The sequence below is a fragment of the Oreochromis niloticus genome, linkage group LG23 (assembly GCF_001858045.2).
Source record: "Oreochromis niloticus isolate F11D_XX linkage group LG23, O_niloticus_UMD_NMBU, whole genome shotgun sequence".
In the NCBI taxonomy this organism is placed as follows: Eukaryota; Metazoa; Chordata; class Actinopteri; order Cichliformes; family Cichlidae; genus Oreochromis; species Oreochromis niloticus.
The window spans coordinates 36,609,226-36,636,560 of NC_031986.2; the positions used below are offsets into that span (position 1 = coordinate 36,609,226).

Here is a 27,335-nt window from a genome sequence, read left to right on the forward strand (position 1 = left end):
TTTCAAGCAACAAAAATAGACTTTATTGATTAGTTCCATTGTAGTCTTAAGACCAGAGCTCAGTTGTGCACAATTTCAGATTCATTTACATTCTCACATAAGTTTAACACAATCATGCAGTTTCAGGCATGCCATCTCACATTTCAGCCATCTCATTATCACCATCATGACCCAACAGTAGTGTGAAAAAAAGCAATAAACACATGACCATGCCTGCTTTTTCAGCCAGTCTCCAAATCCATCATGACTATTAGATGATTATTGTGCTTATTATTTTATTTTTTAGCCGCTTATACTGATTTGGGTTTTGCTTTTTTTAGCCTTCAATATTAGAAAAATCATTATACCAGCTGATTGGCTGTTTAGAAAAAAACAATCTTGCCAATAGCAGATGTAGATTTTTACTAAGGAAAAGGCAATTTACGAAATCACAATTATTATGAAGAATAACTGTTGAGATTGTGAAATCTTTTTTTTAAACAGATAATCATCAAGGCCAACTCTGCATGATAACAAACATAAAGACGTCAGGCAACATTTACATCAAACATGTAGCAACTTCACATGAAAATGCTCATATTACATACAAATCCAGTGTCGACATTCGTCACATGTGCCACGGATACAGTCCTTCAGAACACACGCTTGAAAGGTTTTGTTTAATCAAATTCATTCCACATCTAATGTTTTATTTTTTTGCCATCCTTTGAAATGTGCACTTTTATTTTTCCTTCCAGTGCAAACAGCGTAAGAATGAGAAAGCAATCTGTAGCACCATCGCTTGTTTTATTGTGTGCGTGTATGTGGATATACATGAAATGTGGTACGTAGAAAAACATGAAATCTGAGAGGATGGGCCGGACAGAAAATTGATTTTTCATAATCATGGAAAGATGTGCAAACACGTCCTGTAAACCATAAAAGATTTATGAGAGAACCTAACAGTGAATCACAACACAAATAAGTTAGAAAGTCATAAAGAAAACATTGTACATGTGCATATTATACAGTGATTAAAAACACATGGTTTAGTCCTGCAGAGCATCTTTAACCATAATGCAAACAAACACATGGACTCGAGCTGGAGCTGATAATTCAAGAAGAGTAACATCCCGGTCCGTTGAGTCAAAATGCACTTTGCTTCCATCGTCAGCCCTTTTACTTTTATTCAGTGTTCATAAAAAAAACAGACAACCACTTGTGTCTTGGCTCAAACATTTGTGTTTAATAGAGAAACTGATGCACGCCCCTGTGACAGAACGGGAAGGTGACTCCGATCAGACTTCAGGCTCAGTCATGTCGAAGCCAGAGGCCGCAGGAGCTCCAGCTGGGACTCCAAGGTGACCCTCTCCTTATGAACCACCTGCAGCCAAGCAAAAGAAAACATGACCTCTGATTGCTGCAGTCTGAACAAGAGATGCACCTCAGGCGGTAATGACATTATTTGCTTTGTTTTCTGTGGTGACGACGGCCAAGAACAAGGTTGAAATCTGGCCAACGGCCCCAAAAGGTCACAATGTTAATTACTACAAAATATGAAAGTGCTGGAAAAAAACATGAACAGCTCGCAAAGATTTGAGATATAAGATGACTTTTACAAATCGTAGAACGAAGCAGGGAACATTAACTAAAATCAGGATTATTAATGTGCTCCCTGCAGGCAAATGGTAGAATGGTAGCTTCTGGCTTTCGATGCAGTTGATTGCAGTTTTAAACTGTGATAAATGTGTTTTTCAGCCCTGAAAGCTTCATGTGGATATGAAGAAAAATATCATGGTGCAAAATTCATGTGCACATCATATTTTCAGGGCCTGTGAATTAGAAATTATTCATGGTATGAGGTAAAATTTTGCATGCCTTTATTAAATAGAAGAAAAAAAAAACTGAGGGCATGAATGGGAAATACAGGATCTTTGTGAGCCCTAGTTCACATTAAGAAACATCAGAGCAGTATTACAGCAAACATTTTGTGTTAATATCCCCGAAACAGAAACGTACAATAACATAAACGACCATTCTTTGAACCCAAAGATTTCAAAGAATAATTAAAAGTTACACTTTGAAACACAAAACACTGCAGACAGACCGATTACTGACTTTTCCGTCCATCACGGGCACGGTGGAAAACAAAGGCTGTCGCTGCAGCCTGCTTTTATTACTGGATTATTGTGTCAAACTGCGCCCGCTAACAGCTTGTGTCAGACCTCTGTGCAGATTCTCCGGTGTGCTACTCCTGTGAAAACTTTGGGCAGCTTAGTGTTTAAAATAAATCACTGATTTTGGAATTATTTTCTTTGATGTATGCGTTTTTCCTGCATGGCGCCCAATCACATGCCTTCTCCCAGACCTTGTGAACCCCTGCACAAAATATGGAACTGATTATGTGAGCGGAGAGTATGTACAGCATTAATATTTGGAATCTGACCTTGTCACTCCCAACATTAAAGCACAAAGCTCTGCACAGCATGGAGGGGGAGAGACGATAATAACTTGCCCCCAGGGAGAGGGTATACTGCAATAAGAGTATAGCAGGAGAGTTAAGTTGACTGCCTGTTTGCTATGGTGTGTGTGTAACATGATTAATCCCCTCAAGTAGCCTCTAATATTCATTACATCCCCAATATGAAGGTGTTGGACAGAACGAGGGAAACTCCCTCACTAATGTTAAGACTAAGAGTGTAGCTAAGGAAAGTTTACAGTTTGCCACCTCAAGACTGAGTGAATGTGGAATATGTACAGCATTAATATCTGGAATTTAGGCCCTGACCTTGTCGCTCCCTAAAAGAGAGCACAAAGCTCTGCACAGCAGGAGAAAGGGGAGTGAACACAATAAGTGCCCCCCAGGGAGAGCGTACACTGCCATGTGAGTATAGCAGTAGACTCAAGACTCAACAATGTAAAAAGATTAATCCCATGAAGTGGCCCCTAATGTTCATTACACCCCCCAAAATGTGAACTGAGCACAATAGGATTCCCCCACTCTCAGTGCTGTACCAGCTGTAGGCCCGAAAGCTTAAGATTTACCCTGAAGGTGGCAACAGAGGAAAGGTCACAAGGTCAGTTCTGATGTGAACGTGGAAAATAAACAGACTTAATATTAGACACTTATTTTTTGGTGTCTCTCCCCACTCTGCACTAGAGTAAAGGTCATAAGGTCACTGATATATCGAGTTGAATGCATTGCACTTATTAGACTGTGGTGGTAATGGATAGTGCATGAAAAGCTAACATTTTGGCTTGAGGTTGGTGCTCAAATGGAAAAGATTTTCCATGAGACCTACAGTTAAACTGGAAATTCAGACTAATAGCATTGCTGGTGGATCATATCTATCCAGGCTAAACTTGATTAGGCCTGCACCTGCCAACGTATCTTCACTGAACATCAACATTCTTAACGTATCAGATGAAAACTTCATCGGAATTAACAGATATTTTGGAATATTTATGCACTTCCTTCTCTGGGATAAATCAAAACCCCGACTGGATTTTGTGTTGCATGCAAGTGCTGCTCAGTTGGACAAATTTCCTGAGTTAAGAAGTTGTTCCTCTAACTTTATTATGCTCACGTGCCTATTGTCGTTTTGTTTTATGTCACTTAAAAACTAAAATGACTCGTGTCTTTTATGTATATGTCCCACTATAGTATAAATTACAGTCTTGAAAAAGAACGTTTTCACACGACTCTGCATTTCTGTGAAAAACTAAATACATGCCATGATTCAGCAGCTTGTAAAAACACCTTTATCAGCAATAACTTGACGTAATCACTTTCTGTATGACTTTATCAGTGCCTTACATCACTGTGGAGGAATTTTGGCAAACTCATCTTTACAGCTTTGCTTCATTTCATTCAGGTTTGCAGGCACTTGTTTATGCACGCCGTTGCAGGCAGGTTGAGGTCTGGGCCATTGCAACCACATGATTCTTTTCTTTTTCAGCCATTCGGTTGCAGTTTTGCTGCAGTGCATGGGCTCAACGCCCTTTTACATGATCCAGTTTTAGCCAAACTTTAGCTGTGGGGACACAGCCATTTATCTCTAGAATATTTTGATATACAGAGAAATTCATGGTTGTCTCAACGACGGCAGAGTGCTCAGGTCCTGCGGCTGCAAAACAACCCCAAATCATCACGCATCCCCCACCATGCTCGACAGGTGGTGTGAGGTGTTTATGCTGATGTGCTGTGTTTGCTTTTCTCTAAACGTAGTGCTGTGCGTTATGGTCAGACATGTCCATTCTGTCGGTCCAAAGGACGTTGTTCATGAAGTTTTGTGGTTTGTTCAGATGCACCTTTGCAAACCTAAGCTGTGCTGCCATGTTTTGCAGTTTCTCTGAGAATTGCTTAGTCTGAGCTTGTGGTGAATTTACTCAGATGTTGACTGCGGCATTGTGGTAACACGCCCAAATTCTCCAGACCATCAAATTGTTAAAATGTCTGCGTTTACAGAGCTGTTCACACTTGATTAGTGATGATTATTTAATCAAGAGTATTTGATTAGCAGCACCTGGCTGCTACTTACCCTCATGGAAAGATGTACTCAGTATTTCACAGGACTGCACAAAATCCTGTGAAATATATTTTATGTCCATATACTGTATATGCCTATTGGTCATGGTTTTCAGTCATTTTTATACATAAAGGACTTAAATCATTTCTATCAACTGATACTGGTCTATCTAATGGTTACCACCTAATATTACAAAGTAAATGTAGGAAGATTCTCAATTAAAAATTTCCTATGATCAGGCAAATATTTATTTTCATCAGCCATGTTTCTCAGCAACACTCCTAACCAGATTTTCTGACTTTTCAAGCAGGCGTTCATGTGACTTTTCCCTGTCAGAAACTTGTTTATCCAGTGATTCTGACAACATATTAATCCACCCTTCATTTGTGGATATTTTTTATTAAAACTTTCTTTCCATCCAGCCTTCCTTCTGTCCCCCCCCCCACACACACACCCTGTTGTAGTTGGATGCCTGACCGGCCCAGGCTATATTTTGAAGAAGACAGTTGTGAATGCCAGTGGCTGTTTGGTATTTCAACAAGGCTGGAGTCTATATAAAGACACATATGCCTTTCTCTGCAGAATTCCACAGATACTTTGAGGACGTGGGAGAATTAGAACGAATAAATATCATTCCAGATGACCTTTCACAAAGGGAAAGGAAACATAAATCCTTGAAATCTGAGAACAAAATAGCCTCTTTGCATGATATTTTAAGATGTTACAAAGTAGGTCCTTTGTTGGTAGCATTCTTCTCCTTTTTATTCCTTTTCCTCTGTTGTATTAAAGCTATAAAAGCCCTGCATGGTAGCGTGAAGGTTCCGCTCCTGGATCATTTATGAGGAGAATGACAGGCATGCAGCATGTGCTCCAAATGTGAGTGAGTGTGTGTGCCACGGGCAGATCACCAATGCAAACAGCCAAGTCTTTGCCATTAGTTCAGCTATGACTGATGGGCAAAGGAGGGCAGACAGTTGAGCTTGGGGCTTTTCACAGAGTTGGACCGGCAGGAGCGTTTTGCTGTCAGCAGCAAAAGAGCAGAACTCAACTTCTGACACACGTTTGAGGGGATTTTGAAACCGAGTTAACTTGAACACTACCACGCTCTTGTGGCTGCAGCTGAAATGCAATGTTTAGTACTTCTGTTGTTTAATTGAACTGTCAGAGTTAAAAGTACACTGTAGTTTTGTGTCTCAAGCGAGCACCCTTTATATGTGTTTTCTAAGCACTGCAGGGCTGGTTTTCCCATTTCCCAGAGTCCTGAAGGAGGTGGAGGGCAGGGAATGTGAGAAAGTTGCAAATGGGCACACACTCCTACAGCAAAACCCAAGTGGTATATACAAAGTGTCATGAGCCCAAAAAATACCATATGGACTAACCTTAAGTTGCTGCTGGAGTTCGCTATTAAGGCGTGTCAGCACAGCATTGGTTTCCCTGTTCTTACGGATAGCCTGCTGGATCTCCTTCTTCTGTCTGGGCAGCAGTCTGAAAGAATTTCATACAGTTTTTATTTGCTATTAAATAAAATTTTAAGGTGAATAAAACAGCATGGCATGGCTATAACAATCTCCAGTTCTTTAGCTTATCAGAGGTTTGGACTTTGCACGTCAGAAGAATAAGACCAGTTGCAGGGGTCACTGCAACTAGGAGGCCTCCGCTGTTATTGATGATCACCGTGTATCGCACTGACAGTTTCAATGAGCAGTCTGGTCAATAAGGAGACAGAAGCACACATGCTAGAGTCATTATAGTGAGTTAGGGTGTGCCTTAATGTCTGGTGAATTCCCCTCTTTGGGTGGGTTTCATGGGTTTTACGATCACTTAAGAGCATGTAGGTACTTTTAAGAAGCTCTTTGACCTGCATTAACTCATTTTCCTGGCCACTTGAGGTAGCGCAACAAGCTGTAAACATTGGTATATTTTACTCATAAAGTTTACAAGAACTTTGCATGCAGTGACCTTTAAAGCTTAAAACAAAAACTGCAGTTTTACCAATTTCAGACTGGCTCCAAAAGTCAGTCACCTTAAAGTTGTGTTACAATGCTCTGAAAAGAACATGTTTACAGTCTGACAGAAAAAGGCTTTTTTGGTTCGGTTGTTTTTATAATTTACCTGTTTTGCTTCTCATAGGACTTAAAGTTATTAGCATAGCTGCTTTGACACCTTTCAGTCCTTTGCTAGGCCCCACTTGATCTAATTTGAGCCAGTGAGCTGGATCTGTCCACTATGTGTTTGTTATGCGAGTGTCTTCTGAAGGTTTTTTTTAATGGTTTAATAAATAAACGTTAAAACCTGTTGGTCATTAAATGCAATGCTGGTTTACGGCACTTCCATGTTGGCTTCACATTTTAAGACCTAGAAGCATCAATGGTCACTGCTGGCTCCAAAAAAATGCTTAAGTTGAGGCTTCAAAATGCAGAATCCAAAATTAATGAGTGACAGTCCATCTTTGACATACAGTCTGTAGGCTAACACATTAAAAAAAACCTTGACAGTTTTCTGTCGGTTTATCACTGCAACCAGCAATTTATGTAGTTATTCTCTTATATAAAGCAATAACTACACCAAATTTAACATAGGTTCGTGTTCCTGGCTACATTTTAACCACTGCTAAAAGTTTTAGCTATTTTTAGCCAAAGTGATCAGTGTCACAAGTTAAATGTTTGACTAACTTTTGAGGAGGTTTAGCAGGAGGAGGAAATGGCACCGCTGGCGGAGGTACAGTCTCCAGGTTTTGGCTCTCTGGGAGATATTTCCTGCGAACTGGCTTCTGTGGAGGTTGATTGTGAGAGGCGGCAGTCATGTCCTGAAACCATAACAGATGAAAAGATAGAATTATTGTAAGAAAGACACTGACTGTTACACAAGAGGAGTGGCTTATGTGAGCAGTCCTGACCTGTTTTGAAGGATTCGTCAAGTCCTCAGTGCTGAGCCCAAATCGGGAGTGTGGCCCCTGATCTTCAGGTTTCACACTGCTCTCCTCCTAAAGGCAATAAACCGAAAAACTTGGCTTGGACGTTTGCCATGTAAGATAGATGATAAAAGATCTATTCCTCCACGGAGAAAAGAGTGTTGATGCCATGATGAGGTGAATTAAATTGAGAGAGGAGCTATAAAGAGGCAGAAAGAAATGTGTTGGCCCTGACCGTGTATAAATCAGCACCTTCCCTGCAGGGATTGCGATGTAGGGCTCTCCAGACATGGCCTGCTCAGGGGCAGCCATGATGGATTACTTTGCTTTTATTGCACCGCCTTGCTGCCTTATTCCTTTGTTTTAAGATGTTTAATGTGTCACCACATGCTTTTTAGGGCAAAAGTGTGAGGACAGGCCCTAGTTTTGTGAAAGTTGAAGGCATTTCTTACAACCTTTCCCATCTGTTAATGTTGGATTTAGTGAATTTGATCCACTAATTTGTCCGGACTGCAGTCTTCACTGTGGCGGCAGCGGGCTTTCGTGATGCTTTAAGCAGGCTCCTGTTGTAAATTGTACCCAAGAAACCTAAAAATGCATTTTGCTCAGAAACACCAACTGACTTTCAAATAAATGGCCCAGAGATTCACTGCTCCATTGGACGCGAAACACAGCCACAGCATGGAAACATACAGACGCTGTAGTAGTTGCTACAGCGGCAAAAAAACCACAGGAGAACCATAAGCAGAGTGTGTGGTCACATCAGCTGCATAGGCTGGTATTAAAGAAGTGCCATCAGTGTCAGTTTCTAGAGCGTGCATTTTTAAAACTTTCCTCATTCAACTGGAATATTTAAGAGCAATAAGACAAAGGAAGCTTATTCAAACCAGAGGAAACAAAACACAAACTGGACACAACAAATGAATCAAAAACAGACAACTTTAACCTTGTCCAACTTTCTGTCTGAACGTATTAATGCATGCACAGTGTTGGGAAGCATGTATTCCACTCCAGATTACAGAATACATGCCCCAAAATGTATTTTGTAACGTATTCCGTTACGTTACTCAATAAGAGTAACGTATTCTGAATACTTTGGATTACTTTATATATTGTCAAACCTTTTACAACTACATAAATGAACCATTGCTGTGTGATTTATTACTATTACTGAAGGTTACTCGCCATACCAATACCAACTAGGTTTTTAAATCTTAATATAAAATGAGTAACAGTAGGGTGGACATTAGGTAAGCCTGGACTTTTTGCAGCGATCTCCTATAGAAAACTATTCCGCGCGTATATAAAACCGGTCCGCCAGGGACCTCTGGCTAATACGTTGGGTTCTGTGTCGGGCTCGTAACCGAAAACTAGCTCTACTTTGTTGTCTGGGTCAATGTTTCTAGCGAGAGACAGAGAGAGGCGTTGAAAGGCTGCTCCAACGGAACTTATTGTTTCGGAGGAAAACACGAACATAGTGTACAGACGAGTCTTACAACTGGGCTACACTGCCCATGAGGCTACATTCTTCAGGGCTATGCCTGTAACACTCTGCCTATTGCCTTCATATTAAATAATTTTTTGAACAATAATTTTTAAAAATATGTCTTCACGTCATTATGCGGGCCGCAAGTAGAGGTGACATGGGCCGCGAGCTTGACACAGGCATTAGAGCCTCTTAATGCGTGTTTTGTTTGGGTTTCCACCAGCGTGGAATTACCAGAAATAGAGAGGGGACAGCCTAACATATGAAACAGGAAAAGACCGCCCTGTAATCCCTTTATTTCATACAGTAACTGTATTCTGAATACCACCTTTTTAAACGGTAACTGTAACGGAATACAGTTACTCATATTTTGTATTTTAAATACGTAACGCCGGTACATGTATTCCGTTACTCCCCAACACTGTGCATGCAATGGATCAGCTGGACTCTCTCCACTCCTGGAAGAGACCAGTGGACCTTGGTAAGCATGGATAATAACTGAAATGACAGATACGTTAATATGTTCTAATGTGGCAATAACATAGACTGTACGTAAAAGATGGACATGGTTACAGTGACGCCACCCACTGGTTTGTTAACTACAAATCTCTCACTCACAAAGTCTGTGGCTCAGTCACAAAGCAGGCCCACCCCCAAAATTAACCCTGATTTTGTCTCTTGTTTAACTTAAATCTAACAAGTGAGACATAAAACGCGACATCAAAGCTTTTATTGACCTCACAGATCAAGTTTACCATTAGGGTCGCTTCTCATAGGCTTTCAGAAAATAACTAAATAACAATATCAGTACTTCATATATACGCTGCTGTGGTTATTTTGAGAGACAGGCCATATACACTACATATACAGGCCTAATTTCTCCCTCTCATTTTCCCTTTAGTGCGGTGACCACCCGTTTTTCACCACATTTAGGGCTACTTTTTTTCAGCACATACTCACTGTAATACTCATTACAGAATATAGCCTGTAATACAGTAAGTAATGAGTGATTTCAGACATAGCCATGCACTTTAACTTTAAATTAAACTGCTCCCATGAGTTCCCCACAAAAGCAGGTGTCAAAATATTCACACTTAACTCAAGACTGACATGTTTTATGTAAAAGGAAGTTATTTTTAAGGACGCTTATAGTTCACTGATTTACAATGCCTCTCTGAGGAGCTTTGGCTGGTGTGGATTTCTATTTGCCTTACTAAGTGAGAAATGTACATATTATAGCTACCTTTGGGATGATCTACTGCAGCTGGTTTTAATTAAGTAAAACACCATGTGGGGAGACAGAGATGGCCATGCTCTAACGTGATGGGGAGGAGAAGGAGTAATGGATCCAGGTCAGAGTGAGAGTAATAAAAGGGGACCTTAAAGACAAGTGATTACAAAGACAGAAGTTAGAACTGAGTGATTTACAGCAGCGGTCCCCAATGTTTTTTGCGCCACGGACCAGTTTATGTATGACACTGTTCACGGACAAGCCTTTAAGGTGTTGCGGATAAATACATCAAAATAAAACCAGTACCGGTACAAAAAAAGAAGAAGATTTATTTATAACACACGGGTAAAGACCCAGGGAAACTGAGTTAACGATAAAAACAATTAAAAAAATAACGATAAAAACCAATAAAACCATAAATTTCACACTCAAGCCTCAACTCTCACAGCCCCGTACCAAGCGACTCATGGACCGCTACCGGTCCGTGGCCCAGGGGTTGGGGACCACTGATTTACAGCATTCAAAAACTAGAAAAAACCCCACATCCACACCAAAATGTGGGCAGATGCTGGGCTGAAAACAGACCAGTAACAAATCTAATCTATGCACATTGTGACCCTTCAGTTTCACATTTTTAGCACGTCACAAAAACTGACACTTCAAGCACATCTTGTCTAATGAAGAGTATGATTTAGAACACACAACACCTGATGTGAGGGGCAGTACTGAAGCAGGAGCTGCTTTGCCTTTTGACCCAAAAACTACATGTGATTTGTGAAATTAAAGCCAGAGGTTTGGATGCCGTAAAGACAGAAAAAGCTGCCAAAATTGCTTCACTCCCACAAGAAAAACAAATACTGTACAAAGCTGTGCAAATACAATAACCTTTGAGAAAGGAATGGGGATTTTTTTTTCACCTGCAGTTCCAGGAAATGTAGTGCAGTAAAATACAGTACTTTTCCATGTGCACACAGCGTTGATTATGGCTGTGGGGTGTGCAGCTCATTTAAACAAACACACACATTGATAAAAGTACCAAATGCACCACAGTAATTAGCGTTTGTGTTATTTATCATACGGCAGTAGTGAAGTTTATAAAGCGATTCATTAGAAAGCAACCACAAAATCAGCTCAGTTTTACAAGCAGCACATGTTCTGAAGGATACGCAGGATTCTGAAGTGAGGATACTTCCTAATATGGTGCTTAGCCATGATTTTTAGATTAGGCTTCCTACTGAAGGAAGAGGAAATGTCTAAGTTGTCAGAATATGCAGAAGTACAAAAATGACACAAAGAGAAAAAGGAAGTGCTCTTCCTGAGAGGATGCAGGAGTATTTCAAAATAAAAAAATGATGAGCAGAACCATTGGTTTAATTTATTACAAACCTTTCAGCATTTTCACGGGCCCTTAAAGCCAATTATCATTAAAAACTTCCTGAAAGGAGCGACTCGTGTACTGCATTCAATTCAGTCTGAATGTAACTTGCTTTAAGAAACTGGAAACTCTTTGAGTAGTACCGCCTTCTCAGGAAGGATTTTTAACAAATACACAATTTAGGCCTTAAAATCCATCTAATTTTCACACACTTTCATGTACACTTCTGTCAACCTTTTCATTACTTTGTCTTGTAATAGAAACTCATACTTTTCCCAAGCACGTCTTTGATGACACTTCACAACTTTATATATATAAAGTTGTGAAGTGGAAAATGCTGACATTTATTTTTCTAACTGCAATTTGTGTTGCTGTTTGCTACATTTGCAAATTCCCACTGAAACAAAGGTAGAGGTCCAGGTTTAATGCTTACCTCTTCTCTGAAGTGACTGAAGTCAGCAAAGTTTGGCTGCTGCACTTTACTCTGGACGGATTTCTCCGAAGTGCCGATAAAATGAGTAACCTGACAGGAAAGAAGATTTCTGTCACTTTTAATCTGAGAAAAATTTATGTTGTTGTATTGCTTTGCTCACTAGCATGCAGTAATACTGTCAAAATCATAATCAAACAGGAATTACCTGCGAAGCTGTCGGTCTAGGAGGGAGGGCTGGAGGAGGCAGCAACCATCCACCTTTTACTCCTGGAATCCCAAATGAAAAGCTTACATTGCAATGATGTCATACCCCTGCTTTGCTCCCAGGATACAGATTTCCCTCCTTAAACTCAAATATACACATTCATAACCACAAACTGAATGGCTCTCTTGTGAGTCTCTCACCTTTCAGACTGAACACTGAAAACCACGCATCACCATTTCTGCTTTTGTTCCCCATAAAACGGGAACTGCAATAAACAACGCATAATAACTCAGTTGCAAAACACACTGCTGCTCCCAGCTGTTTGTGCTTCTCACCTTCCGTATTGCAGAGATAATATGATGGGAGGAGCTGGGTGATAGTGTGGATAAGCAGGTCATACCTGGAGCGCCCTGCTGGAAGAGCTTATTGAGGTCCAGCGATGAGGCCCTGGAGTGGGTCTTCTGGGGTCGAGGGGGAGGGGTGGGTGGCTCCTCGGCCTTCTTCATAGCGTCTTCGATTGAAGTGCTGGAGTAGGACCTGGAGGTCACACGGATGAGAAAATGCAATAATGGTTAATGAGCAGCTCAAGTTTAATCATTTTAGCTGGAGTGGGTTCATTGTCACCTTGGTCTTGTTTTTGTCTTCATCTGTGGGTCCAGATCTTGAGGCGGTTCTGTAAGAAAGACGAATACTAATAAGTGTGCTCATTTTCAATCAATCATCTGTAGGCAGATAATAATCACCAGGGTTACTTTTTATTTTTATCTTGCACCAAAAATATATCTTACATCTAGCCAGGAGAGTGTCGTGCACTTAGAAAACGCAACCAAATCACAACAAACAAGCATTTTCACCGAAGCAGACAAAAGAGGAAAGATCCCCAACTCAGAGAAAGTACTGAGAGCAGTGAGGTAAACCCCAGCAACCCGAGCTCATCTGAAACTTACAGCACATGATGTACTTTCACACAGGAACAGAGAAATCTCCCCCATGCTAAGGGAAGGGTTAGTTTCACCTGGCCGCTCAGGAAAAGCACCGAGCTGAAGAGTTTCTTTGTCTTGAGATGTCGCGAGCATCTTCACATCTGTAGACACAGTAAAAAAGAAAGATCAGAAATGACGATGCAACAAAGAAAAGTGTTTTTTTCCCCGCATTTAAAAACTCTGATAAGCAATAAAGACATTTTGCCTTAACTCTGCTTAGACTAATAATGTCTTCATACACACTCGGCCCCCAAGGGCGCACTCTGAAACACCCGTGCATCAAGAGCATATCAGAGCAGCATTTACTCACTACTTAAGAAATTATAGTTCACTGAATAGATTTGTTTTATTTCAGTATTGCATAAACTGAGATCTTTTTTTGGACTAAGAAATAACATATGTTAGCATTCTCTCTCTGCTTTTGTTTATTCTTAGAGGATGAGTGGGATAACAGACATGTATTGTCCTTTTGTTTGTTAGTGTAAGGAAATTACCATACTTACTGTATGGTGGATTTATTTCTGTGCGCATGGCTTGGAGAGAAGAAATACTGAAAGAGCACCATGGGCTTTTTTGAGTACCATTATCCCAGTTACTATAGTGTTATACCTTTAGGAGAGTACCCAGCTCAAAGAGGTGAATCTGTTTTACATGTGATTTTAATAAGCATAGCTTTTTTACATTTGTTACTTAAAAAAATTACTAATTGCTTTATAATTACCTTGTTTACTGGATTCTTCTTTCAAGTCTTGTTTCGTTGAGGTCAAGCTTGGCTGGAGTCTCTGCATAGTGCTTGGATCCTAAAAAAACATGGCGCCAAGAAAATCAGGACCTGCAAAGACTGAAATGGTTTAAAGTGTGCATTTCAGGAAGTAAAAGATGCTCTAAGCTCAACCTGTTGCCTGGTATGCAATGTAGTTGACCCTAGTTGTTCTGTCTCGTGTTCAGCTTGCTAGTGCCCCCTACAGGCAACAGGATGAAACTCCAAATAAAAATTTCAAACAACACCACTGACGATTTGTTTTACCATCTGATTCAGCCTCCGTCCAGGATGCTCGAAGACAATTAAAGGCCCTGCACTCTGTTGAGAAAGCACGGTATAAAGAGCCTAAGTCTGAATAAATTCATAACCCAAATAATTAATTTTTGCTACTTGTGTCCGTCGTACTTCAGGAGTGTCCGGTATGTCCTCTTCATGCTGCATGAACCCCGGCCGCAGGCTGGGAGGCAGCGTCTCTGGGAGAGGGTAACCATTCTTTCGGGCCACAATCAAGTGGAACGCTGTGCAAAACTCAGAAAACGTGAGAGCCCCATCTCTATCCACATCACTCAGCTCCCTTTAAAAGAGATGACACACAAAGAATATATGCAAAACCTGAGAATGGAGCTGTAAGACAATAATAACACATTAAAGCTATATGAAACTCTTCTGTTAACACTTTGCATTTAAGTTTTGTGGAAAGCACTTGATAATCTGTTCAAAATTCTTGGAAAATATAGCTTTCTTTGAAACTAAATCTTTATTTAAAAACAGATAAAGATTAATTTAGTAGCAGGCATGCAGCGCACGGACCACAAAGACTACTTAAACCAGTAATATGTTAGAATCAGTTGAGTAGAAGTATATAAATTACACAGTCTCCAGTTTCATAAATTTGTGACATATTACCAAGTTCTTTCCAGGAAACTATTATAATTACAGGGACATTAATCTGAAATTATACACCAGTAAAATGAAGTGTTGCCACAATGTTTACTTGGCCTTTTAAACATGATACTGCATTAGCGGTTAGCAGGCATTCTGTATAGATTTTGTCTTATTCAAAATGTATTACAAGTGAAAGCTAAGCCATGACATACTGTATAATAACATAAACTGTGAAGATATAAGCAAATACTCTTCTTTCAACATTACAGAAAGAGTTTGACACTGACGTCAAGCTCTGCTGGCAGGCAGTTAGCAAAGCTTGAGAGTTATTCTGATAGCCTGCTTCTAGCATTATAAGCTAAAGCTAAGCTAACCTGCTGCTAGCTATATCGTCATATTTTTCTTTCTTAATGTTACTGAGTTAACAAACAAAAGCATAACAGCAACACAGCAAAAAAAGGAAAAAATCCCCAAATGTCCAACTTTTAAAAACAGGGAGTAATAGCCTCATGTCTTTATGTTCAAGGTTTACTTACTCAGTCACAGATTAGTTACGTAAATAAACTAATTTGACATTTATGTTTGCTGATCTCTGTTCCATCCCAGCAGCCAAGATAAGGTAACCTAGAAATACTGTAGACTGTATATACTTGTATTCATTTATTATTATTAAAATGACATAAACTACGACACCATGAGTAAATATTCTGGTGCCAATAATATAATTTGACCACCAACCACTGTTATATGGCATTTCATGTTAATGTTTATCTGCTTACAGCTTAATTCTTCACATCTAGCAGTGAGTAGAATTACATGAAGGCAAATAATCATAGTTCCAAGCATATAAGACTGTAATTTTGAGACTGCCTAAACTGAGCCTTACTCAATTTAACGATCCATTAAGAAGACTACTGTCTTCGAGAGTGGGGTATAGTTTGATGTCTGAGGCAAAAATAAGCAGGAGCTTTTTCATCTAACTGTGCCAAAAAAAGAGAACAACAATATTTTTTTAAAAAAAAAGAAGTTTTAATTTCAAAAAGGAGGACATTAAACCATTTTTCCAGTTCAAACTAATGTAATCTCATCTTCCCCCCTTATTTCAATAAATAAAGAGTTAAAGAATGTTCCTGAGGCGAAACCTTTTCCCTTTGAGGAGGAGAAGTGTAGCACTGGTCTGCACTTTAAAAACAGAGGCCTCTGTCTGCCTCAGAGGGCATGCTGAGGCTCTTGGCTGAAAAACACCCAACTGACCCCAGAGCAGAACAAGGACACAGACAACACCATCATGAGTCAGCAGCACTTACCAAATGTGGGACAGCTCTGGAATTGGGAGCTTGGATTTTGTGAAGAAATTTTTTGCTACAGCTCCTTGAAATAACAAAGTGCAAAAGACAGTGAAATACTTTTATAGCAAGATGTTGTTTTTAAAAAAAAAATCTTTAGACGAATGCATTTGAGGTGCAGGTGGGGTGTCCATACCCAGGATGAGAGCCCCCAGGTCAGGCTGCAGGCTCTTGAATTGATTAGTGTAATACTCCAGCTGTTCCTCTGTGATCCTCCAGGGGTCATCCTCAGTATAGTCTGAAACACCCTGCTGCTCGAGCCTTTCTACTGAGGAAGCCTGAGCACATACAGAAAATCAAAGTGGCATAATACAGACTTAATAAAACATATTTGTAAATCTTTAAAGAGAAAAACATCAGTACCTGAGCCATAGCTGGATGCTCCACAGTGGGTTTGGTCCCGTATTTGCTTGGCGAGGAGTGCTGCTCCAGCTGAACGATCGGTCGAGAGGAATGTTTGCTTTCGTAGGCTGAAGGATAGAAGAGAAAAACACAGCTTTGACGGAGGAGAAACCTGAGACTGACATGCAATGATTTCCTGCTGATTACACTCCTGGAAAGTGTGATCTGAGAGAATGAGAGATTTACAGATCAAAAGGAACCGTGAGAAGAAAGAAACTGAAAGTTTCGAGGAATGAACAGGTGTCAAAAACTCAGGAAAACCTCATCGTTTTCATTTGTCAGTCCGACTTATTTCTTAATTACAAATGTATAAGCAAGCTCCAAACATGCTAAATCAGACAGTTTATGGTACGTGAAGAATCTGGAGAACTCTACAACAGCACAGATAGTGGAAGAAATACAACTTAAAAGGGAAAAAAAGGGGTTTTAAAATTCCGATTTCCAGCTTTAATAGGAGTAAAAATGATCTCACCGATTTGCGGGTCAACTCCATTTCTCTGCTTGGCGTATGGGTAACTGCGATATGTCAACGGCGAGCGAGGTGGTGAGCTACACGGGGATCGTGGTGGCGACCAAGGTTCCTTTAAATACAAGGACAGTATAAATGAGGGGTGGGTAATTAATTTTACAAACAGCCCAAATGAGAAACAAATACTGTTGCAGACAGGACAAACAAGTAACCTGAACTTAGTTGTGATCAATAATAATTTCATCTGTCTCAAACCGTGGAGGAAGTATTTGTTATTTCACACAAACAAACCAGCATGTAGCACGTGAACATTTCTCCAGGTGACTCAACTGTGCTATGTACAGCCTAAGATTCTGCCTAAGTGGCCGATGCTGTTGCTAGTATTTATATTTGTCCACAGTGTGCTCTGCAGTTTTGGCGCCCCCAAAAAATTGGTTGATGGTGGAGTTTCTCCTGGGTAGGAGGGAAGAACGGTACCAGAAAGTACAATTACAGCCATTTTGGGCTGCGTCAACACGTTGTCAACAATAAGTTATAGCAGATTTGCAGTTATGATGTACCTACAGCATAGATTTAATGCAGAGGTCTAAATCAAAAACAGCTTACACAGACCATAAGATGTGCGGCATCAGTAAGAAGAACAGGGACACCATGAATCACTGATAAGTCTTAATCCAGATGTCAGTTTTAGGCTGTTATATTTCTTCAAACCATTTTTTTAAATGTGCAACTTGTGCTGTAGCAGAATGAAAAGATATAAGTAACAATATTATGTTCGCAAATCCCTTGGCTAACTAAAGGAGCTTTCTTACACGTAACTACATAAGCTATCTAGCAGCTAAGTTGTTATTGCCTACCGTCACAACACTTAGTTCACCCTCCAGTGGGCTAGTTTTTCAGAGTATGACATGTTTGCATTCCATCTTTGTAGTCCACCAGTGCACCAATGATAATAAAGTTCTTTATAGAATTCCCACTTACTACACTGCTGGGTTCATAGGGGGCCCTTGCAAGGTCGTCTAGAACAGCGGTCCCCAACCCTTTTTTGCGCGACGGACTGGTTTAATGTCTGACAATATTTTCACGGACCGGCCTTTAAGGTGTTGCGGATAAATACAACAAAATAAAATGATACAACCAAGACAAAAACTGTGGTATTTTGTAAATATGATTATAAATGCGAATTCACTGTGTTATTGAGTAACTTTATTAGCAGCGTTCTCCTGAAATGCGCCAACAACATTGAGAGTAACATCCTCCTTTCTGCCCCTTAAAGCTCTCTGGTCGCTATAGTAACGTGTAAATATTTCTTTCAAAATAAGACACACAACTACAACACGGGAAAAGACCCAGGGAAACCGAGTTAACAAAAACCCTGAAAACCATAAATTTCACACCTGAGCCTCGTCTCTCGCGGCCCGGTACCAAATGACCCCGGTGGACCGGGGTTTAGGGACTGCTGGTCTAGAATAAATGGGGCTTTATGCACATTTTGTGGGCTAAACATTTTCGTCACCTGCGAATTATGATCAAGACAATAGATATAGTTAAATTTTTTTTGTATTTTTATTAATGCAGTCAGTGTTAATCTCGTTAAAATGACGTTAACGCTATAACCGCATTAACGCCGCAAATCTCCGTTAGCAGGTTAGCACAGATTGCCCCGTGCGTGGGGCTGGACGGTGCTAACGCGTTAACGAGCTAACCGCGCTAACGCGTTGCAGCCCCACACACAGGGCGATCTGTGCTAACTTGCTAACGGAGATTAGCGGCGTTAATGCGGTTATGGCTTTAACGTCATTTTAACAAGATTAATGCTGACAGCACTAATTTTTATAGGCTTTGACTGTAATAAAACACCTTTCTGGGAGTATTGGGGACATGACAGTATCACAAGATATTTTATGGAACCCCATATTTTTATTTTACTCATGAAATGAATAGTTAAACTAACCACCAACCATATGCACCTAAAGTTTAGCTATCATCTGCCATTAGGCGGGAACATTATATTATGAAGCCTTAACCAACCAAATAACATGCGCTAGTAATTTTATTTCAATTTGTTCATGTTATCCATCCTATATTTGAAAAATATAAATACATGGCTTTTGTCTTTAAAAACTAGGTTAATACATATTTTTGCAGTTTAGCTCCATTCACTTCTTCTCAGTTATGACTGTTCTGCAAGCACCCGTTGCTAAAATGCAAAAAACACAACAAATCCATGACACTGATGCAAAGGTTTGACCCTGCTGGCATAACTAAGTTACTGCAATTTTTGATCAGGAAGGTCTACTGTCATCCACTTCTAGTAATTCTGATTAAGGACAAACTGACTGAAAGAGGCTTGTCTTCTCTAATCTCTCATGAACTGCTCCGATGATTAGAGCTGACTGGAATGTATTTGTATACTTCTTGGTCATACTGCATAGCTGCACTAAGCTATAATAACTTTGACGCATACATACAGGCCAAAAGTAGCAGATGGCAGCACACACAGGCTTACCTTCTTGTCTGTGCCGGCCTCCAGATGTCTGAAGGTGTTCCTGTCTGCTGTAGTCCAGATAAGAGAACCGAGTGCAGAGCCACACTGTGCGCCCTGAGCGTCCATGCTGGGAGGGACAGTCGAGTATCGCATCTCTGGTTCATTCTTCAGACCAACAAATCTAGGTAGAGGTAGATCTGGAGCGACAAAACAAAAATCATTGATAGAAATTATGTATTATTTATTTCGATTGACACCAACTCAAACGCTTAAGTGGATATACAGTATAAGTGTTTTTTAAATTTGTCTCATGATTTAGGCCTAGCACAACGACCTTTGATGCAACTAGAATTAGCACAAGGGAATTAATCAGGATGAACTTCTTTACAGGCTTTATTCTGCTGAGGAGAGCTACTACTGCACACAAAAATGAATATGAACCAATAAACATATTCCTTCTAATAATCCATGAAGCTATGTGGTTTTCCTTGTAGCTTTCCTCTTTGGGCAGGGTGTGAATGATTGTGTGCTCCTTGTAATAAGGGCAAACCCACTTAGCCCTTTCCATGCGACTCCCCTTTCATCCAGATTAGGCCAAATCCTGCCATGTTAAGATAATCTCCTGATCCCCTTTTCCTCTCATAAGACGCCTCCTCTCTGAGCAGCAGACTTACTGGCGGTTATGCTCTCCAGGCGAATGGGTAGACCAGACTGGGCAGCTGCAAGCAGCTTCAGAGCCACGTAGAACTGAGATGTACCAAAGTAACCCAGACGCTTTGCTCCACACACCTCGGTCACCTGAAAAAGATGGAAAGTTTGAAAAAGACTTTTGCATTGTGAACAACTGAAACCAGCTGAAACATGCTACGACCAATGCCCTGAATTTGTGACACAGTTATCTACCTCCAACAATGTCATACATCTCAGCTTTCATGCTGCCTGCAGTGACAGAAATATAATCTAGCCAGTGCTAGCTTAAGCATGTGGTTATTTTACACCCTGATCAAGAAAATGTATAGTAGAAAATTATGGGTAAATAGAATAAAACTAGAAGAAAAGTATGCAAGAGATCAGCACGGTGTAATCTGTTTGTCCTTTTCTGTTTTGTTCTGTTTTGTTTCAAGGTACAATGCTTCCTGGGAAGCGCAGCAGATTAGGATTATCTGGAATAATAAAGAAAAAAAAGATAAAATATAATTGAAAGAAAATGTCTATCTGTTTTTGTAAACACTCGCTTGAGCTACAGTTGAATCAAGGATGTAATACTGAATCAAGTAATAACACCTTCTACGCTCTGTTTTTAAGATATTATGTCAGACTTAAGGAAACCAAACAGTAACCTATCTATCTACCTAGCTAAAATACCAACCAAACCACGTTTTAGCTTAATTTAGCAAAAAGGCTAGCAAAAATTTGACAAAGGTTAGCCTGGCTTTGTTTCCTTTAAAAAAAAAAAAAGACACCTTTTGTAGTCCTTTAGTTTTTCACCACACATTTATTAATAAAGGGACAGCTCTATGGCTATGCTAAGCATATTAGCACAGGGTTTAGCTTCTCTTAGCACTAGACTAGAGGTAGCAGACTCTGACTTTTAGCTTTTTTAAAAAAGTCCTTGTTGCTTTTATACCTTTTAACCAATCACTGATTAATTAAGCAATAATTGTGATATTACAGTCAATTTTTTTAGCTAAGCAAACCATTAGCTCACAGGTGTCAAACTCCAGGCCTCGAGGGCCGGTGTCCTGCAGGTTTTAGATATGTCCTTGATCCAACACAGCTGATTTAAATGGCTAAATGACCTCCTCAACATGTCTTGAAGTTCTCCAGAAGCCTGGTAATGAACTAATCATTTGATTCAGGTGTGTTGAAACAGGGTGATGTCTAAAATCTGCAGGACACTGGAGTGACACCTGGAGTTCGACACCCCCCATTAGCTTAACGTAAATCTACATATAAGGCAGTGAAGAAAACAGTTAGCATGGTAACACCATTTATCACTATCATTTTAAATAGCTTAAAAATGAACACAATAAACAGTACATGTACATTTAATTCAGAAAAAAACTCTTAAAGCAGTTTTAAAGTAACCCATTTTGTTATTACTGGGTAAGCTAACTGTTTTGTTTATGCTACTTCTTTTTGGCCATACATCCCTTTATTGTTTGGCTTATTTGTGGGTGAGACATTTCTTCTAAATTGAAATGTAAACTTTAAATTGTGTTGGTGTTCTTTCTCTTTCAAACTGTCCCAGCAACTCAATAAGGCACCCTTGGTTTTATCACTAGAGCACATTTTCCGCCAAGGCCAATGCCATCTTGCAAATTTTACAGTAGCTTAAGTGCTCTGGATCCTCACCAAAATTTAATGCCCTCTTCTTCTGGCTGTTCTCCACATCTCCACTAAGGCTGGATTCATGAAATCCAGATACATATTTTATTGTGGCAACAATGGAATTAAAACCAGTAACACAAACATGTTTTCATAAACTGACAAAATCCAAAGCAAGGTCTACTTTTTTATAAGTCACCAAACAAAAGCCTGCATGAGCCCATTTTAGTAAACATTTAGTGGTATGCACTTCTGAAATACGAAGAACATGGGGCCCTGTTCCTATCTATTGTCTAATGAGGCCAAAGGGCTCATGTTGCCTTATGAGACATTATTTCTGCTTGACCTGCAGTGTATTCATTAAACAGCTTTCACAGGGGCAGGACATCCAAAACAGCTACAGTCTTGTGAGAAGAGGCTGAGCATACAGCCGGAGGTCAGGTCTGCAGCACTGATGTGTGCGCCTGATTTCAGCGGAAAAATGATAGATAGTGAGGTTATTGCAGGAAGAACAGCGAAGGCCTTCAGGAACCAGACTGACAGGTCAGATCTACGGCCTTCGGGGAAAGTTATTTAAGGAAGGTGGAATGATGCCAGAAACATTTCAGCGCTCGCTACGTCAACACTGGTGCAACTTTGTGGATACTACTGAATCTTATGCCTAGCTGAGGATGTAAATTTAGAGAAGAGACATGTTACTCAACATATTAGCCTGTAGTACTAAGGAGAATAATCTGACCAGATCCACTGTCATTGCTGATAAAAACCACAATCAGCGTTTGTTAGCAGTCAGGAACTTCTTTTTTTCTCTTTACTTTTACACTTTAATGTAAAAGTATTTGACTGATGTGCAAAATGCAAGATTAATCCATGGGTTCACATCTATTGTGGATACAAAAAGCAGTCTGGGTGGCATTGATGTTTCAACTGTCAGCAGTTACGCCAGATTTAGCTTATTGTTTGTTGTGGTGTTAAGCATCTGCTGTTTCACAGGCACAAAGCACAGAAATCAGCATTTGACTCTTAGGAGTAACTTGAGTTCTGGGTTGGAAACAAGCAGTAGCCCCCAGAGCTGAAAAATAAAATGCCAAAAAATGAGAATGGTTCTACAATTTCATACCCAGTGCAGAGGGATTATTTATAGCTCACCTGAGTCCTAACTCAGACATTATTAGGAAAATAGACACTTTAACTGACAGGTGGATGTCGACATGTACAGCTGTGGCTGGCAGCTCCTGTTCAACTCAGTCACAAACTGGACCTCTCGACTGTGGTCGGTTTGCCCCAGTTTTGGTGTGTGAAAGTATTCTAATAATTAGTATATATATGTATATGTTGTCTCTGCAGTGCATGTGTACTGTTTAACTGTATAAAAAGTACTAAAAGCAAGACTGTATTTTGATATTTTTAAATATATTGCCAGTATAGGATTGGGCCCCATTTGAAATTCAAAATTGTCTTAATTTTTCATGGTATAGATTCATAAAGGGGTGGGCATGATCAGCAACAACATTATGGTATTATAAACAAAACTCAGTTGGTACTAAGAGGTCTAAACTATGCCAGCAAAGTACACCCCATACTATTACGCTAACAGAAGTGTTAACCGTTGATACAGAGATGGATCCATGCTTCCATGTTGTTTACAGAAAATTATGACCCTACAATCCAAGTTTCACAGCAGACATCAAACCTGCCAGTGATTTTCCAATCTTTTGGTGTCCAATTTAGGTGAGCCTTTTGAATTGTAGCCTCAATTTACCATTCCCTTTTCCAGAGCTTTCTCTGTAAAATCTAGAGATGGCTTTGTGGGAAAATCCCAGCAGATCAGCAGTTTCGGGCAAATTTCAGACCAGCCTTGCGGGCATCAACAGCTATGCCATGTTCAAAGTCACGTATATCACCTTTCTTCCCCATTCTGAGAGATTCAGCAGGTCATGTCTAGATGCCCGAATCCATTGAATTTCTAGCATGTGATTGGCTGATTAGATATGGCCACAGACAAATAACTCTCTATTTATATTCCTATAATCCAACCATCATACGGCAGGACCAAGAGGACAGGTCATCAGTCCATTGGAGGGGAAAAACCCTGACAACCAATTAACCACACTCTCCTAATTTAGAGTCAGCCATTAATCTTGCAGGAGGTAAGCGCACTTAAACCTACTTACACATACTTTACGCTTGATTAAACAGAATGTTATAGTGGAAAGAAAAAGTGGGCAGTGTTTGTTCAACTTAACAAATTACTCAGCAAATTACAGTGGTAACACCGCACGTTTGCACATTAACTACTTCTTTGCTGTGATGCATTATCTACTATATGCACTGCAGATTGTTGGACAAACAATGTGATGACGCCATCTGTAAAGTACCACAAACAGGTTTTTTTTGCATTATGTTATGTAAATAGAGGTTTTCATACTAGACAACTTACATACTGATATATCAGTCATATGCCTTTTTCCATTAACATTTTCTGTAAACAATCAGCTAGCAGCCATCAAACCAGGATGTGAGCACAGGAACTCTGACCACACCCTCATTCATCTGGACAGGTTTGACAGCAGATCTGTCAACACATTGTCTCTGTGCAGGAACCTGAACGTGGCTTTTACGCACAAACACAAGCCAGGAAAATGAACTACAAATGTACTGCGAATAGTATAGGTTGGGAGTTGGTCTCCATCAGAGTGCATTTACAGTGGCTGCAGTGGCTGGTATTTTCCCATGATAAAATGTTATGAGGGACATCCGCTTAGATGGCGGTAAAGTTAATCTCAGTCAATAGCAGTGTGACCCCAAGTCTTTATACATCCATTTAATGAGCACAACAGCTGACCTCACTGCAGCAGGCGGAAGCCTCGTGCTTTTCTATTTATCTGCTGTAAACAGATCAGCTAGGGAAAAAAGAAACTTCCTGTCTAAATTTACTAAATCATAAATCAGCAGAACACACCTCTACATACAGCACATGGTGGAAAATGTCCTTTGTTTTGGCAAATTATATTATAGCACAACCTCAAGAGCCACAACATGACATCTAACTCACAGAGGCAAGAGAGGACATAAGCCAGTCTCTGATACTGTGTGACATGATGACCCAGAAGTCAGCAGTGACTTCAGGAGTGATCGTGCAGGCATCCTGCCGCAGGGCCAAACACAGCTCCGAAGGCTGCGTGTCAATCACCCCCAAGTGGTGGCGGCGATCCAGGCCGGACAGGAAGGAAGTGCGGCTCAGTGCCAAACTTCCTGACACCCACGCAGAGACACAATAGCCTCCCATCGAAGGGAGCAGACCCCTTGGGACAGAGGGTGGCGTGAACGGAGACAGCGACCCGCTGTGCTCATCTGAGCTGGAAAAATGTGTTTTTATTCCTGTGATGGGTCAGCAAAATGACTCTCACTTGGTTCTTTCATGCTGGAGGCAGAGAGACACAGTTAACACCACCACTGCTATTAAGTTGTCTGTCAAGCTTGTCGGGTATCAGCCCATAAAGCATAATTAATAACACGCAAAGAAAAACAAGGAGCTCAGTATAAGTTTTAATTAAATTTGTTTACGTGTTAGTTTTGTCTGCTTTTAATTAGACCCTCATTCTTTCAGAAAGGATTTTGAAAGCATCGGTTAATAAAGTGGTGGGTTTTACAAGTTTTAAGATCCATAACCACAAATGATATGGTATATGCTTTAAATGTTGGACTATCTAAGTATTGTAAGTTTCAGATATATTGCTCTCTTTGTAAAATTGCTTTAACAGCCATTTATGTGCCATATTAAACCTCACCAAGTCTGAAGAATCTATATGTTTTATAATCCATCACAGTGAACATCAAGTTTATAGGTTATGATTTCCATATCAGATGAACTGCGGAGCTGAAATAACCAAACTGACAATTTATTTATTATTGATTGAGTTAAATTATTTCTGTTTTAAGATGTTTCAATCATTTGTCTAAAAAAAGGTTGCCCCAGTTTTACAAAAGTCCCTGTATCCAGATTACTTTGTGATATTTACTTTATCAAATCATAGTGATAAGAAACTCACTATGATTTCACTATTTCAGTCTGATGATGAACTGATGATGGATGAAAATGTGGTTTTCCTTCTACATTCAGAGTGCATGACTTCTGAGCAGACGGAATACTTTGTGAATATTATGTATATATCTATACAAATCTTATTTGCTGATGGATCAATATTGAGTTTTTCTTCACAAATACTTGGTGCTGGCTACCCAGAATTTAGTATTTAGTATCAACCTCTGGAAGTGAATGGTTTAAAATTTCAGAACCATCGTTGTTATTCTTAAAGGGGACGGCACAACAACTTGTAAACATAACTACTGACAAAGGCTGTTGTTGGTGCTGATCACGTCAAAAAATCCTTGGTTACAGTAAACAAGCTTACTAGAAATGAGTGCAAAAGGCCTAACCCTAACCTAAACTACAACGTCTCCAAGGTGACATCTGAGGACCGACACAGCTACTAATGTAGTGATGAGACCTACAGACACATGCTCAGCTATACCCTCATATATGTAAAGAGACTGGCTTCCTGTGTAGAAGAGGAGGGGGAGAAAGAGGGTGTGTGAAACCTCCCCTCTCTCCCTCGCTCTCACACACACACACACACACACACTCACACACACACACACACACACACACAAAGAGATCAGAAAGGCATCACAATGAAAATGTGGCTCATTATTATACACAGTAGACCGCAGGCTCTGTGTCTCCTGCATCTGGGGTTTAGGGAGCAGCAGCCGCAGCCCTCAGCCCCTCACATTTGATAACATGAGCTGACCAAGCAGCCGCAGACACAAGCACACACTCACTTTATGCAGAGATTCGGGAGGTAGCTGAGACGCCTTGAACAGCTCTGCCACTTTACTGGACGACAGTTTTCCTGAAGTGTCAGCCTGGCACAGACCGTGGAGACCTGAGTAATACCTCTGCTCATGCTCATTCAGGGAGATGAAACTCCCCGCAGACGCCGCACCGGATTCCTGATCCATTCCCGGGGCTGACGCATGGAGGATCTGCCGGAGACGCACTACAAACAAACAGATCAATACATCCTGCTCCGGACTCCGGCTCCTGTTTCAGGTCGGAAAAGAAGGAGGGTTTAGTATCACCTCCTACAGGAGAGTTCCCTGTGAAGACAGCCCGCCTGCTCACCCTCAGGCTCGTCCACTCCTACTGCCTATTGTGACTGATTGTAGCACTACCGCCCTGCGCCTGCTGGGGGCGACAGAGCCCAGGACAAGCTGAAAGAAGACCCTACATTCCAATCCATAATTGAATAAAGCTTATTTTATTACAGGACCTTCTACAAATTCTTATCCTGTATCACAATACAGATGCTGTGTAATATGATACAGCATAATGAAAGTAATGAAGCCAACAATTAATCTGTTGTGCTCTGAGGGAACATAGGGAAGCACTTTGAATATCACTCATATTTCCTGCTAAATTAGAATAGCCTTCTATAAATAGTCTGAATTTGCTTTCA

The 27,335-nt window shown here is 40.3% G+C and overlaps 1 protein-coding gene across 3 annotated transcripts; it reads right to left on the minus strand.

The window, feature by feature from the left end:
* Nucleotides 1-27,058, minus strand: reps2 (RALBP1 associated Eps domain containing 2). 3 transcript variants are annotated; one of them, XM_003439789.5, is made up of 19 exons: nt 26,659-27,051; nt 20,160-20,283; nt 19,507-19,682; nt 17,001-17,109; nt 16,490-16,596; nt 16,263-16,404; nt 16,088-16,151; nt 14,301-14,469; nt 14,160-14,213; nt 13,854-13,932; nt 13,165-13,233; nt 12,774-12,822; nt 12,550-12,686; nt 12,150-12,211; nt 11,945-12,034; nt 7,405-7,491; nt 7,181-7,314; nt 5,888-5,993; nt 1-1,363 (listed from the first exon to the last, which is right to left on the minus strand). In XM_003439789.5, exons 1-19 carry the CDS (start codon nt 26,836-26,838, stop codon nt 1,295-1,297), a joined length of 2,007 nt encoding a protein of 668 aa, XP_003439837.1. In that variant the 5' UTR covers nt 26,839-27,051; the 3' UTR covers nt 1-1,294. The 3 variants fall into 3 exon arrangements, 2 of the variants coding, with proteins under 2 accessions (XP_003439837.1, XP_019207626.1); XM_019352081.2 differs by lacking the exon at nt 14,160-14,213; XR_270340.4 differs by lacking the exons at nt 1-1,363; nt 5,888-5,993; nt 7,181-7,314; nt 7,405-7,491 and having other exon boundaries at nt 11,969-12,034; nt 12,350-12,686; nt 26,659-27,058.
* Nucleotides 27,059-27,335: the final 277 nt, after the last annotated feature.

Excerpts from the sequence above, each read along its gene's own strand:
- reps2 (XM_003439789.5), bottom strand. The coding sequence starts at position 26,838 with ATGGATCAGGAATCCGGTGCGGCGTCTGCGGGGAGTTTCATCTCCCTG. Across the intron at positions 16,152-16,262 it reads CCTGGGGGCTCTCATCCTGG|GAGCTGTAGCAAAAAATTTC; the intron begins GTATGGACACCC and ends TGTTATTTCAAG. Across the intron at positions 7,315-7,404 it reads TGACGAATCCTTCAAAACAG|GACATGACTGCCGCCTCTCA; the intron begins GTCAGGACTGCT and ends TTATGGTTTCAG.